The 15,843-nt window shown below is 47.7% G+C and overlaps 1 protein-coding gene across 1 annotated transcript in view; it reads right to left on the bottom strand.

Moving 5' to 3' along the window:
• Window positions 1–15,843, bottom strand: part of CHCHD3 (coiled-coil-helix-coiled-coil-helix domain containing 3) — a 287,909-nt gene that overhangs the window by 50,863 nt on the left and 221,203 nt on the right. Inside the window, exon 7 of the mRNA XM_045288924.1 lies at window positions 7,556–7,626. Coding sequence (XP_045144859.1) covers window positions 7,556–7,626 — 71 coding nt within the window. The remainder of the gene's footprint in view (window positions 1–7,555; window positions 7,627–15,843) is intronic.

The raw sequence follows: 15,843 nt of genomic DNA, 5'->3' as shown, positions 1-15,843 counted from the left end.
GCATTTTAAAGTTAGAGGGCTTTGTGTTCAAGAAAACCTTTGAATCCAGAGTAATACTTACCCAAACCCACTTTATCTCTTAGAGTTTTGCATAGAATTCCTTAGACTGTCAAAAAATCACCTAAACTACTTCTACAGGGCAACTAATCTTTTAATACCTTAGAAAGATCATCCCAAGCTTCTTTCAGGAACCTAACTTTCTAAGTCAGTTTCAACAACTTCATTCGAGGATAAAAGGGAGAGAGCCCTGCTTCAAATCAGGCACACAAAGGAGTATTACAGCACTCAGGCCCGATTTCATAGAATCCCCACCTCCTTTAGAAGTAAGTGCTTGGAGTTCAAAGACACGGATGGTGAAACATTGAAAAGTTATAGCTATAACAACTATTCCAAAAAAAGTAATCATCTCCAACAGATCTGTCATTACACACACACACACATATCCAGCCACAGAAGGTAGCAACGAAGCACTTTATTATTATCTATAGGGCAACTGTGGTGCAGATGTCAATTTCTTGTAAATACATTTAATTTGCTTGCCATTTCATTGTCTCTATTGCTTACCATGTTTCCCCAAAAGTAAGAGATTCCCTGAAAATAAGACCTACTTGCAGTTTTGCCTCTCGCTGAAATATAAGGCATCCCCCCAAAATAAGACCTCCCCGAACATAAGGCCTCCCTGATAATAACCCACACCCCCTTCCGAAGCTAAGGTAACTCTGGACACTGTTGGCCGCAGCGGAGCCGGAGCTGACAGGAAGTGCGAATAAACATACCATAGATTATGAGTAAATGTACCATAGATTAATGTACATGGAAATAATTGTAGTAACAAGAAATTCTTGATACTGCAGGATTCAGTTTGTCTGGTTATGGTGGTTTGTGATGACAACTACTACCATACCGCATACAGGTAAAACATTTCCTTTTTTGTTGTTCAACAATAAATGTGTACCGTATTCTTCTTCATGGAAAAATAAGATATCCCCTGAAAATAAGGCCTAGCACATCTTTGGGAGCAAAAATTAATATAAGACACTGTCTTATTTTGGGGGAAATAGGGTATAACACATTTTAAATTTGTCTGACACTCCCTTCACCATTTCCTTGGTATTCGTCTTTTATATTTTAAGGAACAGTTCATGTGTGTGTAACTCCTCCTTGAAACATTTTTTTGTACTACTGCAGGGGCCATAGTGGGCGTGTGTTTGAATACTAACTGCCAAGGTTGTTGGTTCAAACCCCACAGCCTCTCCTTGGGCGAAAGGCAAGGCAGTCTGCTGCAGTTAAGTCTTAACCGGAGTGGTTCTCCACCTTCCTTATGCCGCGACCCTTTCATACAGTTCCTCGGTTTTCATAGTTTCATACAGTTGTGGTGACCTCCCCCGCAACCATAAAATTATTTTCGTTGCTACTTCACTGCAATATTGCTACTGTTGAGTATCAGGCGACCTCGGTGAAAGGGTCGTTCACCCCCAAAGGGGTCGCAACCCACAGGTTAAGAACCGCTGGTTAAGAGCTACAGCCTTGGGCACCCTCTATCAGGTTGTGTTTGAGCTGACACTGACTGGCCGGTGACTCGGTGTGTGCCGGGGCTTCCAAAGGTGGATTCTCCCAGCAGCAGATCAACAGGCGGGTTTCAGACACCTCTGAGTAGGCTCAAATTCCCAGGTTTTCAGTCAGCAGTCGGTGTGCATTGCTAACGGACTTTCTACAGGCTCGCTGCAATCCAAAGGATACAGACCCAAGAGCTGAGAAGTCCGCTGTGCGCATGCGGACCAGGTTCAGGCTGGCCTGCTCAGCTGCATCCTTTATAGATGCTCCTCTTTCCTCGAGCTAGACAGTGAGCTCCCTGAGGGTAAGAGCTCACCCTAAGGTTCTATTTGAGGGCTTGACATCATCTTGATTTTGTTTGCAGAAAAAACTGTTATTTTCTAGCTGGAACAGGATTGAATGCTTGTATCAAAGCTAACATTTATTGAGTATTTACTTAACGTCGGACCTGTGCTAAAAGCACATTAAGCGTGACATCCTTCAAACATACTCTCTGTTGTTATTGAAGGAATTACCTGTAGGTACATCATGTGTCCCTGTGTGTCCTCTCTGACACCCTCTGCGAATGTGGTGCTTCTTTCTGATCCTAGCCACCAGTGCCAGGTCACATCCCAAAGTTCCAAAAGCTAAGCCGTTCACCAACCAGGAAGCTCAGCTGAGCTCCAGTGTCCGGCGATTGCCATGGCACCCTCATGGACTGAATCACTGCCTGTGCGGTGAACCACACCTCCAGCCGTCGTCCTCTGTGGAGGCTAGTATCACTTGCCCGGCCCCTCTGGCATGTCTATTTCCCACCCAACAAGAGTCTGCTCATGAACATAAACACTCAGGTATGCACGGCTTAGAGCCCCTCTATTAATGACAAAGACTTTACTCGTGGAGGAAGTTCCAGAGGTTTGAGAGTACCTTCTAGGAGCCAGCGACAAGATAAGTGTGCAACCCTGGGGAGACTAGAAAGGGGACGATTAGTCAGGAAACATGATTTCCATTAAGCGGAGCTATGCAATGTGGAACCGGCACCACAGGGCTAGGAACTAACCAGTCGTAAGTAAAAGGCTGTAGCTATGCCTTACAAGTATCAGCGGTGGGTGATGAAGTGACAGGGGGAGCTGCTAATGATGATGTCAGTTGGCTTGGGAAAAGCAAAGCAATTTCTCTTGAATAACAGCTAGATGCTAAAGATGCTGCCCCCCGCCCCCCCATCCCCCCACAGAGTGATTTCGTTTTTGTTTTTTTCTTCCTTAGTGACGGAAGTTTTATAGCTAAAATTTTATAGCTATTGTGAGGAAAGAAAGTTCTTGCAGGGGCATAAACACCACCACAAATTCTCGATCTAGATTCCCTTAATTCCCATTGAAATAACAGTATGCGATGCTATTTTAAAATATTTATTAGGGAAGCAATTATCATACATCACAGTACAACTTTATAGTTTGTTGTTTTTAAAAAACTCTTTGTCTTAACATTCTATTTCCTGCTTGCTCTTCTCCAATGAACGCCAAGCCCGATGCTCGGTGCCCTGGGGGTGCAGCAGTTAGTGCCCTCTGTTTACCCAACAACCCCTCAGGCTACTGATTGAAGACGACAGCCTTGCATGCTCCATGGGGCGGCTCCCAGGTCCCGTATGGCTGCCATGAATCAGAATAGGCACAACGGCTGTGGAGAAAGGCCCTTCCTGTCTTCTTCAAAGCTGGGTGCATTCAGAACCCATGGTGCATGCCACAGGGGGTACCCATCTGTGACTGAACCCACTGAGGGCAACTGGCTCTAATGTCGTACAGAGTGACAGCCTCGGAAACCCACAGGAGTTCTACCCTGTCCTATAGGGTTGCTCTGAGTCGGCATTGACTTGACGGCAGTGCTTTGGTGGGTTGTGCAGCCTATGCGGCACTTAGCTTTCCATTTTCAATGACCCCTCACCAGGTGCACAATACTGCCCCTGAATAGCAATTTAAAGAGTGCCCATCCCCTGTAGTCGGATGAGTATCACTTCTATCAAAGAAAATGAACCAAAGAGCCATCAAAATCCTCTGGAGCTCGTTGTCTAAGAGGAGGCTGCTGGGCTCAAGTTCAAGTTCAGAGTCTTCAGGGTAAGACTTGTGGGACCTAGCTGGCCACACAGGCAGGAGCCAGTGGACCAGTGTGGCCCGGCACGGTCATGCTGCTGTGCAAGAACACAGTGGCAGCTTTGTACAAGGCTGAGGGTCATGGTGAGTGCAGACTGCTGAATTCCTCAGGAGCAATAGGGGTTCTACTAAGACATCTCAGTGCTCAAAGATGGGAGCATTTCTATGATGGCTAGGTTTTGTGACAACTGGAAGCAGCTGTGGGAAGGAAAGGGTGTAGCCCAACCTCTCAATCAGGATACTACCCAGTGACGTCTCCTTGGGGTTGTGGGCTCTATGTAAGAGACGCTGTGGAGACCTGGGGAGCCCCATGGCCTAGTAGTTACACATTTGGCCTTTGAAACCTTCAGCCGCTCTGCTGGAAAGAGATGAGGCTTTCTACTCCCCCAAAGAGCTACAGTCTCAGAAGCTCACAGAGGCAGCTCTACCCTGTCCTCTAGGACCGCCTGGACGGGGAATCCACCCGATGGCACGGAGTTTGGTTTGTGGAGACCTGGCCTCTCTCGCTCACCTCGCTTCTCCTTTCTGCTTGCTTGGCTCCTGCATCTGGTTCTGGGGCCCACAGCCCATATGGCTGACTGATGGCCCTGGGAGCTGCCATGTTCCTGTGCCAACTTAGGACCCACAAGACTGTCCCCACTGGCCTGTGACCCTCTTCCCTTCCCGCTTCCTCGGCTGGCAGCTGCGTGAGTCTGGAAGGGTCTCCAGGTAGCATCTGACCCATGGACTTGAGCTGGCCTGGGCTGGGCCACTTCCTTGATATAAAGTTCTTTCTTACACATATACGAGTATTACTGGTTTTGTTTCTCTAGAACACCCAGCGTCATACCATCACCTATAGCCAAGTTCACCATCACTTCTTGGGTGTGAAGCTAGTGAACTCACTGAAAACCCTAATACGACACGTCGGGAAGCAGTATGTCAGGTAATATCACAAAACAGAGCAGAGCAGAAGATACCAAGAAAGCCATTCTCCAAGCACCTGGCCCTCAAGTGCGAGTCCTCCCCAGTGTGTATAACCTCAGTTTTTGTTTATACCTGGAATCGGCTCAACTGCCTGGTATAAGGGCCCGGTCCCCAAGACTAGCCTCCCTCTGACATCAACTCCCAAGTTCAGGGCACTTCCCAAGCCATCCTGGGTTTGATGGTTTAGAAGTAATTCAGGAAAGCACTTGGTAAAAGCTCTCAGACTCACAAGCCAGAGGAAGAGAAGCATGCATCAGAGCCAGGATGCAAGGCTTCAGGAGGTGTTATCCTTTGTTAGCGTGTGTGTGTGTGTGTGTGTGTGTGTGTGTGTGTGTGTGTGTGTGTACACGTACACACATCCCCGTCCGGCCATAACACAGAGTGACACTTGAACCAGGGAAGTTCAAAGTCCCAAGTTTTCACCGGGGCTCCCTTGCGCAGGCATGATGAATGTGCCCAAGTGGGTGAACTCAGTCTCCAGCCCCAGAAGGACATGACAATGACTGTCCCCTCATTAGCATAAACCACCAGGTCTGGTTGCAGAGGCCACCAGGACCAAGGAAGACACTCCAGTCCTCTGGGGGCTCCCCAGGGTCAGTGGCAGGGATGGTGGCAGACCCTCTCCCACAAGGCCAAAACTCTTTCCAACTTCTAGCAAGACGCTGGCTGTGCTGGAGAAAAAAATACCCAAACCAAAGACAAGCCCACAGCCAGAGTACATTTCAATTCATGAGGATGCGAGTTAGGGTTTCAGAGACCATACATCTTTATGGGAGCAGATAGTCTCATTTTTCTCCCAAGGAGTAACAGGTGGGCTTGAACCACTGACCTTGTGGTTACCAGCCCAATGCCTAATCTACAGTGCCAAAATGAAACTCGCGGCCATCCAGTCATTTCTGACAGTGACGGCCCCTTTGGGTTTCAGAGGCTGTAGCTCTTTACGGGAGTAGAACACCTCATCTTTCTCCTACGAAACATCTGGTGTTTTCCAACTACTAGCAGCTAGCAGCCTGTGTCCAGTGCTCTACAGGAACACAGAAACCAGGGCACTCACTTGGTGGGGCACCACCCAAGCAGTTCCTGATAAATCAAGACCTGATGACAAAGAACTGATGGGCCCAGAGGCGACTGACCTTATTTACCATCCTGTTCTATCCTACCCAGCTCCCCCTTAGCCACCCACCAGAGCTAAACTGGGTACCCGCTAACATTCCACCAACGGTTGCCTTCCGAATGCCCCGCCTCCTAAATACCGGCAGTCTTCTTCCGGCCTCACAGAAAGCATCTCCTTTAGGAAGATCTCACGGGTCATTTTTGCCAGAATTGACCTTCCTCTTTGATTTGCCTTAGGTTTATTTAATCGTATACTTCCCATCTCAGAAGCCCATGGGGAGGTTCTACGCTGTCCTGTAGGTTCCTCTGAGTCGGCACCGACTCAATGGAGGTGAGTGGAGTTTTACTTCATAATCGAGAACTACACCCGTGCCAAGTCCAAAGTTCTCACTACAGTAAGATTTACAACAAGGAAGAAGAAGGAAGGAAGGAAGGAAGGGAAGTGGGGAGGGAGGGAGAGGAGATGGGGAGCATCTTGGAAACTCATATGTAAATAATAACAATTTGTACTTTATCAAGGGGTCATCAGGAGGGGGGGGCGGAGGGAGGGAGGGAGGAAGAAAAAGAGGACGCCAAGGGCTCAAATAAAAAGTAAATGTTTAGACCCAACGATGGCAACCTATGTACAAATATGCTTGAGACACTGATGTGGAATTGTTATAAGAGCTTTAAGAGCCTTAAATAAAATGATCTTTTAATAGAAAAATCACTAAAACAACAAAAACAAACAACGCCCTGCCCCGCCCCCCCTCCAAAAAAACCTCATGTGTATGTCCAAATGTATCTAAATTAAGATCTTGGTGTGGGGGGTGGGGGACACACGGGACTCTCTCCCCTGTCCAGGAGGATAAATTTACATTGGAACACTAGAATTTTTGTGTCTTCAAATAAACCTCAAGCCATCCTTAGAAACACACACGCATTTTAAAATCAACATCAAAATGCCATTAATATCTATTACTACAGAGCTTGCACTGTAGCAGGAAGTGATGGCTCCGCCTCAGGGTGTAATCATTTTATAAAATGCTTATAAACACGCCCGAGGAGGAGGTCAAAACCCAATGCAATCTCTCAACGAAACCTGTCACAACACCTTCTTCTGCTGCGGTAATTTGCACGTGTGCTACGCACAGGGGTTACACAATGGAGCCGCTTACACGCTCAGGAACATTCTGGATGATGTTTTCCTCCCTAATGCGAGGAGTGACAGCGAGGGAAAGCCCCGGGCCGGGGGTCACAGACACTCTGCTCCATCAATTGTGGAGCATTCGTTTGAACAGCCCAAGGCCTAGGAGAGGCAGCGATTGAACATCACCTTCATAATCAAGGGCAAAGCAGAGCCTGAGATGTAAATGCATTCAAGGTGCAGGTGAAGATACAGGAACGGCTGAGAACAGGGAAAGGGGGGACCCCCACATGTGGGCAAGCCCATCATTTGAGGCTACAGAGGAGAGCGAGTTTTTGTGCTTCCACTTGGGGAGGCAGCACTCTCCCCCCCCTTCAACAGCAAGGGCACCCAACTTTGTAGGCTGCTTCACACGACAACGTCATGCTCACTGCTTTCCGTTTCCCCCTGGTCCAGCTAACAGGCTGAGCTGCAACAAGCGCTCCTGGAAGACTCGTCCCTTGAATCTAAATTCCACTACAGCCAAGAACAAGGCTTCCTTCTCGCACCCAAGACCACGCCCCAGAATGCCACAGGATTACATGGCAGTTCAGCAGCCATCCAAAAGCAACCCGACTACACTGCCCCCCACCAGACACAGTGAGCAGCAGTGATGCGGTGACACACTTACTTGAACTTCCCTTCCACTTCCTCGGCAGCTTTCTGATACTGCTCTGTGGTGATTTTGTAGAACTGGGAGCTCTGTGGACAGAGAAAGAGAGAGGGGGCTGTCAGGACCCAGAAAGACAGCATCGTGCGCACAACTTAACTATTTCACCCAACAGACAAAGTCTCATTTTTGGCTACTCAAGCAGTAGTGGCTCCGAGGCACTTGTGAAAATTCCTTTCAATAACAGCATAGAGGCTGGCGGAGAGGTGTGAGAACTAAATGAACATTCAGAGTTAGACGTCGTCGTCATCTGATTGTGCAGGGAAGGTTCCCGAAATACCTGCTGGAAGGCTCTAGCTGACCCAACACTGGCCCCCACTCACATTGGCCTCCTGCTCCACTGCATATCAAAGGGGGCACACTTCTACAAGCTATTTTTCCCTCAAGAGGGATTTTTTAGATATCAATCATTTTATTGGAGGCTCTTACAGTTCTTATAACAATCGGTACATCAATTGTCTCATGCACATTTGTCCGTATGCTGCTATCATCATTTGCAAAACATTTTTTTTTTTCCTGTTTGAGCCCTTGGTATTAGCTCCTTCTTTTTTAAATACTTTTATTGGGGGCTCTTACATCTCTTACCACAATCCATACATTCCTCCAATGTGTCCAGTACTTTTGCACATATGCCACCATCCTCACTTTCAAAGCATTCTCTTCCCACTTGAGCCCCTGATAGCAGCTTCCCATCTCTTCCCCCTGGGATTTTTTTTATGGTGTGGAATTTATCCCAGTATTTACCACCCACCAAACTGTGGCCATCCACACAACTGTGCGACCACCAATGTTAGCAAATTAAACAGTCCTCTCCTGACACCAGAAGAACTACCACTGCTCACATTAGAGGTCTTGAACAGTCGGAGAAGAGCGTAGAACAGGAATACACAACAGAGAGTAGGGTTACTGGTGGGACAGTAAACTACGGCCCTCACCCTTCAGCTCTAGAACTGAACTCTCTCCACATCAGAATCACCAGGCTTCTGAGATCGAAAGGGCAGCATTTGCCTGAGGACCAGGGTCAGAAGGGCAAGCAGAGGAGGGGACTGGGGTCGGGCAGCCCTGGGAGGATGTCCAATAAGAGACGGAGGGGAGGGCAATGGGCGAGCTGGATGGGTGTGGACATGAAGGGTGGAATGCAAGATGACGGCCTGCTCACTTAATGCGCAATAAACAGTTAAAAACAGCTTGCACATGCTAACACACGTTTCTAGGGTGAAATGAATGTGCACAGAGGCAGTGCAAACAGGTGGCAGTAAACAAGAAGCATGACCCCTTCTGGCTGGCTACTTTGAAACCAGTCTGATCTTGAGGGGCTGAGACCCTCAACAATCCCATGAGCCCTTACATTCTAATGGAATATCCTGCGGAACAAAAGGCACACTGGCAGATCCCACAAAACAATGGTCTACAGTAACACTCCCCCGCCCTCCCGTCCCAAGCCCTTGGGTGTCACTCGAGTGGCTGGGGGGTTGTTTATTTTTGAATACATCACTGTTGCTGGGTAAGAAAATGAAAATGAAATCCCCTTCACCCTTGTGACCCCCTTTGTCTTCAACAATCTGTGCTGGCCCATGACAGTCACATCCAGGTTCCTGGGATGCAGATAAAATCGATAGGTATGTGATTAGACAGCGGGCCCAGGGTGGCGGCAGACGGGACAGGTCGTCGCTGGAGATGATGGATGGCCTGCCATCAAGCCCGGGTCCCGGCTGATGCTAACATTTACTATAATCTTATTTGGGCTGCGATTTATCTTTCTTGCACCTGATCAATAAAGATGAACAGAACAGTTGTAGGGATCGATTGTAATTTTTTATCATTTTCAAGCGTGAAGGTGCATTTGTGACGGGGAGATAATATCCTAATCCTACAAGTTTCTGCCTTCTGTCTTGGCTTCCTTCTTGCCGTGTGAACGATTGCCGCACCACTATGTCTCACGCTCTATCAAAGGGCCATCTGTCTCCTCGGCTAGTTTAACTCTGGGTTGCCTTACATCTCCACCTCCACGGGTCAAAACTGTCTTCCCTTCAAAACACATACCTGCCATGATCTACCCCAAGCAAGCTTTGGTTTCACCTTTCACCAAGAGGACAGTCCATCTGACACTCACTGCAGCCGAGTCGATGCCTATGGGACAGGGTAGAGTTTTCCCTGTTAAGTTTCTGAGGCTGAAACTATTTACGGGAGTAGAAAGCCACATCTTTCTCCCGGGAAGCAGCTGGTGGTTTCAAACTGGGCCAGCCAATAGGAGTTACTCATCTCCCACGGTCATTGATGAAAGTCCCCCCCAAATGACTATGAAGAACTGCCAGATGGCCACTATGCGCCTGTAGTCATGATCAGCCAGCCCAGTGACAACATTTCCCTTGTGCTCACTGTAAGCGCCCGCGCTGTGACGTGTGGGCAGGGACGGGACTGCCTGGAAAGGTTTAGGGATCTTTTGTGAGTCTACCGACACCCCGTAACCCACTGCCCCAGCTTACTTTCCTAACCTGTAAAACATGGATGATAGCACTAGCTTTGCTTAGCTCCGGCAAAGCTTTGTAGAAGTCAAATAAGATATATGAAGGTAAGAGAAAAAGCAATGCTATGAAATCTTAGGAATCTGTCTGTATTAAACAAAACCACCAAAATGGGAAGCTGCTGCATTCTGACATGTCCTTGACCTAGGCCTACAGAGTATGGATGGTGGATATTCCATCTCTCTGCCCTTCAACTACGCCGTCCAGCGGCATGTTGGGCATCCTGGAGGGACTCAAGAGCGTGGTCTTTTTCAATGTTCTTTGACTTGGGGGTCCACAAAGAAGTCTGAAGGGGCAAGATCAAGGCTGGACGGTAGGTAGGGTGAGGGTTCCCAAAGACATTCTCAAGGGACAGCCCCTTAAGCCCTGGAAGCGCAAGCAGGTGCATTGTAGGATGGAAAACATTGTCTCCAACAAACGCTCTCGGTTTTGTGGATGCGCCTTGCATCCACTTCAGAGAGCAGACCTCACACTGCATCGCTCTTCCTAATGGAGAAAAGGGCCGAGGAGGCAACACCGTAAGTAACAGCAACAGGGATAACAACCAACTGTGCCCCAAGACCTGCCTGCAGACAGTGGTGAATTCATTTACATATTGATGTCTTTAATCAAGAGAACAAAATTCACATGATAAAGAGGTTTCTAGCCTTGGCAATCCAATGGGGATGTTCTCTCTACTGGGGTCACTGTGAGCCAGAACTGGCAGATGGCAGTGGGTGTGGTTTTGTTTGTTTGTTGTTTGGGCATTATCCCAGTAGACAGTCAACCTGGAGAATTAGGACAATGGAAGGCCATAGCTGTTCAGTTCAAAGTGGTGACAGTGTTACAGGGATCCAGTGAGAGTAGAGACATATATGACCTCAGAGCGTCTTTTAAAATGACAAGCGACCACTCAATACAAAATGCCAACAGCTTTCATATGTCTTGGGAGTGGGGGAATGGATGACCACTGCATATGCAACAGCAGAAACGTACGCAGCAGAGAGAAGGTGTGCTGCTGGCCCAGTGGTTGGCGGCTGGGCTGCTAACCCCAAGGGAAGTAGTTTAAACCCACCTGCAGCACGTTAGGGGGGCAATGGGGACAGTCTGCCTCCCAAACACAGACAGCCTTTGAACGCTGTGGGGCTGCTCTACTCTGTCCCACAGGTTGGTGAGGAGGCAGGGGGTTTGGCCTTTTCTGTTTGGGTAAGGTGAAAAAAAAAAAAAAGAAGCTCTGTATGAGAGACTGGAGCACATAATTGACACCAAGTTTGGGAAAATGGAAAAGAAAGCCTGGGAATGAAGCCGCTGGTGTTGGGTTTTCGGTGGCTGATTTTGGGGAAGATCGCCAGGGTTTTTTCCTGAGGCATCTCCATGTGGACTTGAACCTGCTACCTTTGGGGTCGCAGCCACCCAGGAACTCCAAACTCCCAATTCCAAGCATGAACAACTCAACCACTCACTGAGTTAATTCCAACTCACGGCGACTCTACGGGACAGGTAAAAAGGCCCGGGCAGGTGTCCCATCTGTGGCTGGTGGTTTCCAACCCCACAGACAGCGGCTGAATGCAAAACTGACTACGCCGCCATACACAGAACCAAATCCACTGCCCTTGAGTCAATGCTGACTCAGAGAGACCCCCCTGTGGGTTTCCAACACGGTACCTGTTTGGTGGTTTTGAACTGCCAACCATGCAGATCGCAGGCCCATGTGTAAGCACTATACAACCTGGGCCCCTACGCCTGCACCAGTGGCAGCATTCTGTGTGACAGTGGTAGGAGGGGAGAACTGACGTAAGGGAGCATGGCGTCACAGGCACACTGGGGGCTTCAACCGCACTGATGATGTCTCATTCCTCCAGGTGAGGTGGCAGTTACAAAGGTCCACGCATTTCCCGAAACACAAACATTTCATTATCCCGCTCAGCTTCCCGGTGGCCAGGAAATAACAACAATGTGGTGTGCGGAGGGGTGGGGGTCTACCTGGGGCCCGGTGGCTAAAGGGGTGGGCCCAGTCAAGGTGCTCAGTGCTCCTGAAGGCTCAGCCATTGCCGAGTTTACTGTTTGTCTAAATAAAAAGTACTTCAGCTACCTTCTTATATGGAAATAACTGCAGACTTGCAAAAAGGGGGCAAAGAAGAGTAAAAGACGGTCCTACGGCTTTCCCTCTGCTGGCCTGAGATCATCAAGGGCCACGACTAAGGAAAGCCAACGGTGCAGCCATCCTGTCAACCGAAGGACAGTCTGGCACAGCGTCCCCAGCCTCTACCGGCTCTTCTCACCACTCTCCGTCTGGCTGTTGGTCTGTTGCAGCTCCTGTGTTGCTGTGATGCTGGGAAAAGGATCACTCGTATCTCAAGTACCAACAGACTGACCCAAGGGGAACAGGGTTCCACCGGAGCTTCCAGACGGAGAAGGGACGGTGTAGAAGGAATACAACTGTCCGCGTCTGAGGGACTGGGCACTGAGCACTTTAAGAATGGCGCCCACACACTGCCAGGGAAGACTGAGTGGCGGAAGATGGGCTGCTTGGGTTGGAAGGCACTCAAGATATGACTGGGGAAGAGCCGCCCCCTCCCAGGACAGTGGACCCTAATGATGGAAGAAAGCTTTCAGGACCCTCATTTACTGATAGGGCTTCACTCACAGAGAGGAGAAACCACTGAAAGCATCCCTTACCAATCGGAATGTGGAACGAATATCTGAAGTATGACCCGAGGAAAACTGGAAGCTGTCCACCATGAAATGGAACACCTGAATGTCGACATCCTAGGCCGTCGTGAGCTGAAAGGAAGTGCAATGGCCATTTCTGAGTCAGTCCACCGGGGTTTGGTTTACCATGCCAGAAATGACAAATTCACCACAGGCACTGGTGTCGCAGTCACTATCAAAAGAACACTTCAAGATCTACCTCGAAGCACGACGGAGTCTGTGACAGGACACTAGCTGTAACGTAAAAGCAAAAACATGCACTGAGGTGCTTCAATGGAGTTTGTTGCTAAGTGAATATGCTTAAATGGATTACAGTTATCCATTTATAACTTTCATAATACTGGATATGCTCTACCGGAACAAAGAGGCCCCCCGGATAAGATTTGCATCTCTTAAGAATGCAGTTCATCTGTCACTGCATGCTTAAAATAATCTTCTTCTTTTTTAACACTAATGACAAGAACATAACCAGCAACTTGAATGCACTAATATTTTACCGTACTTATCCTAACAGATATATCCTTTTAGAAAACAAGCAGCAACTGTACAGGTGGACTTTGCCAGATGGAATCTATAGAAATCAAACCAACAACTGTGAAAAGGGACAAGGGAGAATCTCAAAATCAACAGGGTCACAAGGCCAGGAGCCAACTGTGGGACAGACCGTCAACTGCTCTGATAAAAGTTCAAGTTGAAGCTTAAAATGAAGTCAAATCAAAAAAGACCAAGACCTCGGGTATATCCCACTGGGAACTTACAGATCATCTCAAGAACAGTTGAGACACATTGAACACTAACGACCTAAGTAAAGGACCAACATGGATGAGAGAAGAAGTCTGAAATTTGCCGTTCAACATAATGCAGCTGAAGGGACGATTTTCAAGTGCACCCCAAGATGGTGATGAGAAATATAATGAGATGCGCAAAGACCTGGCGGTAGAACACCAAAAGAAGAGAACACAATCAGCATGATCTCAAAGGGAAAGAACTGGAGAAAAAGTTTTGCTTTTTAAAAATATTAAAACTCAAGCGTAAGGTTGCTATAATGAAGGATTTGATGGAAAAATATTGAATGATGCAGGAAACACCAAAACAAGATGGGAGGAATACACAGAGGCATTCCAAAGACAGGTGAGCCAGGAAAGTGGAAGTTACCCAATGAGGTCATTCACCACATCTAAGTAAAATTTTGCTGAAGATCATTCAACAATGATTCCATCAGTAATGGGTACTGCCAGAAATTCAAGCTGGACTCAAAAGAAGACTTGAAACAAGACAACATTCCTAATGTCAGCTAGATATTGGTTAAAAGCAGAGGAAAACAAAAAAGATGTTTGCCTATGTTTTCTAGACTATACAAAGGCATTCGGCTATGTGGATTATGACAAAACTATCGATAACATTGCTACCTATTGGTCCAGTTGGGAGGATTTGGGTATTTTTACATTCAGTTGTAATCCATACTGAAGGCTGCCATTCTTGATCTTCATCAGCAAGTGTTGATGAGAAGAATTGCCCTTCTTCTCAATGTTATTGACACTTTGTTATGATACATACTAGTCCATGTGTTCATGTGGGACCTGGACACGGACCATGAGGTAGTTCTATGAACAGAACAAGGGAACACTGCATGATACGGATGCATCCTTTCAATGTGCATGCTGAGAACATAATATAAGAAGCTGGACCATACAAAGAATGCAGCATTAGGATTGGAGGAAGGCTTATTAACAACCTGCGATATGAAGATGACACGACTTTGCTTGCTGAAAGGGAAGAGGACTTGAAGCACCTGCTGATGAAGATCAAGGATGCAGCCTTCAGTATGGATGACAACTCAATGTAAAACAACCAAATCCTCACAATTGGACCAATAGGTAACATCGTGGTATATGGAGAAAAGGTTGAAGTTGTCAAGGCTTCTCTCTTGCTTAGATCCACAATCAATGCTTATGGAAGCAGCAGTCAAGAGCTCGAAGGATGCACTGCATTAGCAAAGTCTGCTACACAAAGCTCCTTCAGCACATTGAAGGGCAAGGGTGTCACTTTGAAGACTAAGGTGGGCCTGATCGAAGCCATGGTATTTTCCATAGCCTCACATGCACATGAAAGTTAGACACTGAATAAAGAAGACTGGAGAATTGATACATTTGTACTACGGTGTTGGCGAAGACTATTGAAAGTACCCTGGACTGCCGAAGAGTAAACAAATCTGTCTTAAACGAGTAAAGCCAGAATGTGCCTTAGAGATAAGAATGGCGAGACTTCTCTCATGGACTTTGCATGTGCTATTAGGAGAGAACAGTTCCTGAATATGAACATGAAGCTTGGTCAAGTGGAAGGTCAGAGTGAAAGAGATGGCTGTGAGGAGATGGACTGACACAGTGGCTACAGCAATGGACTCACACATAACAGTGACCGTGAGGAGGTCCCAGAACGGGGCAATGTTGCGTTCTGCTGTAAATGGAGTGCATGAGTTGAAATGGAGTGCACAGTACATAAAGTTTTTGGTGCCAGGATACAATCCCAGATCCCTAGTTGCATTTGTCATGTCTGCTTAGTGTCTCAGTCTTTACAAAGGGCTTGGTCATCAGGGATGCTGCCGGTAGTGCCTGCATCTTCACTGGTCCACCTCCGAGTGGTCCAGGAAGTCCAGCTCCCACCGAGAGCTGACACACTGGTTTCCAGGAAGCCTGCTTGTTGATCTGTGCTGCTTGGAAGTGGTCATCGATTTTTACAGGCTGCTCTTCTTGTTTGAGAAGCATACATCACTGAAGAGTTCGTCCCGGCAACTCACAGGGGAAGGTCTACCCTGTCCTGTAGGGTTGTTATGAGTCGGCATTGGCCCCATGGCAGGGAGTTATGTTGTAAAGCAAATCAACTCACTGCCATCGAGTCAATGCTGACTCACAGTGAACCTCGTGGGCAACTGTTTATGGGAGTAGGAAGCCCAGCCTTTCCATTATAACTGAGTTTGTTACTTAGGTAACCCAGCATTTGCACCACTTGTATTTTTGCCTGGTCAATTTCTCT

The sequence above is a fragment of the Echinops telfairi genome, unplaced genomic scaffold, assembly GCF_000313985.2.
Source record: "Echinops telfairi isolate 266 unplaced genomic scaffold, ASM31398v2 ScPeMD7_23;HRSCAF=83, whole genome shotgun sequence".
In the NCBI taxonomy this organism is placed as follows: Eukaryota; Metazoa; Chordata; class Mammalia; order Afrosoricida; family Tenrecidae; genus Echinops; species Echinops telfairi.
This window is presented reverse-complemented; position numbering and strand designations above follow the sequence as displayed.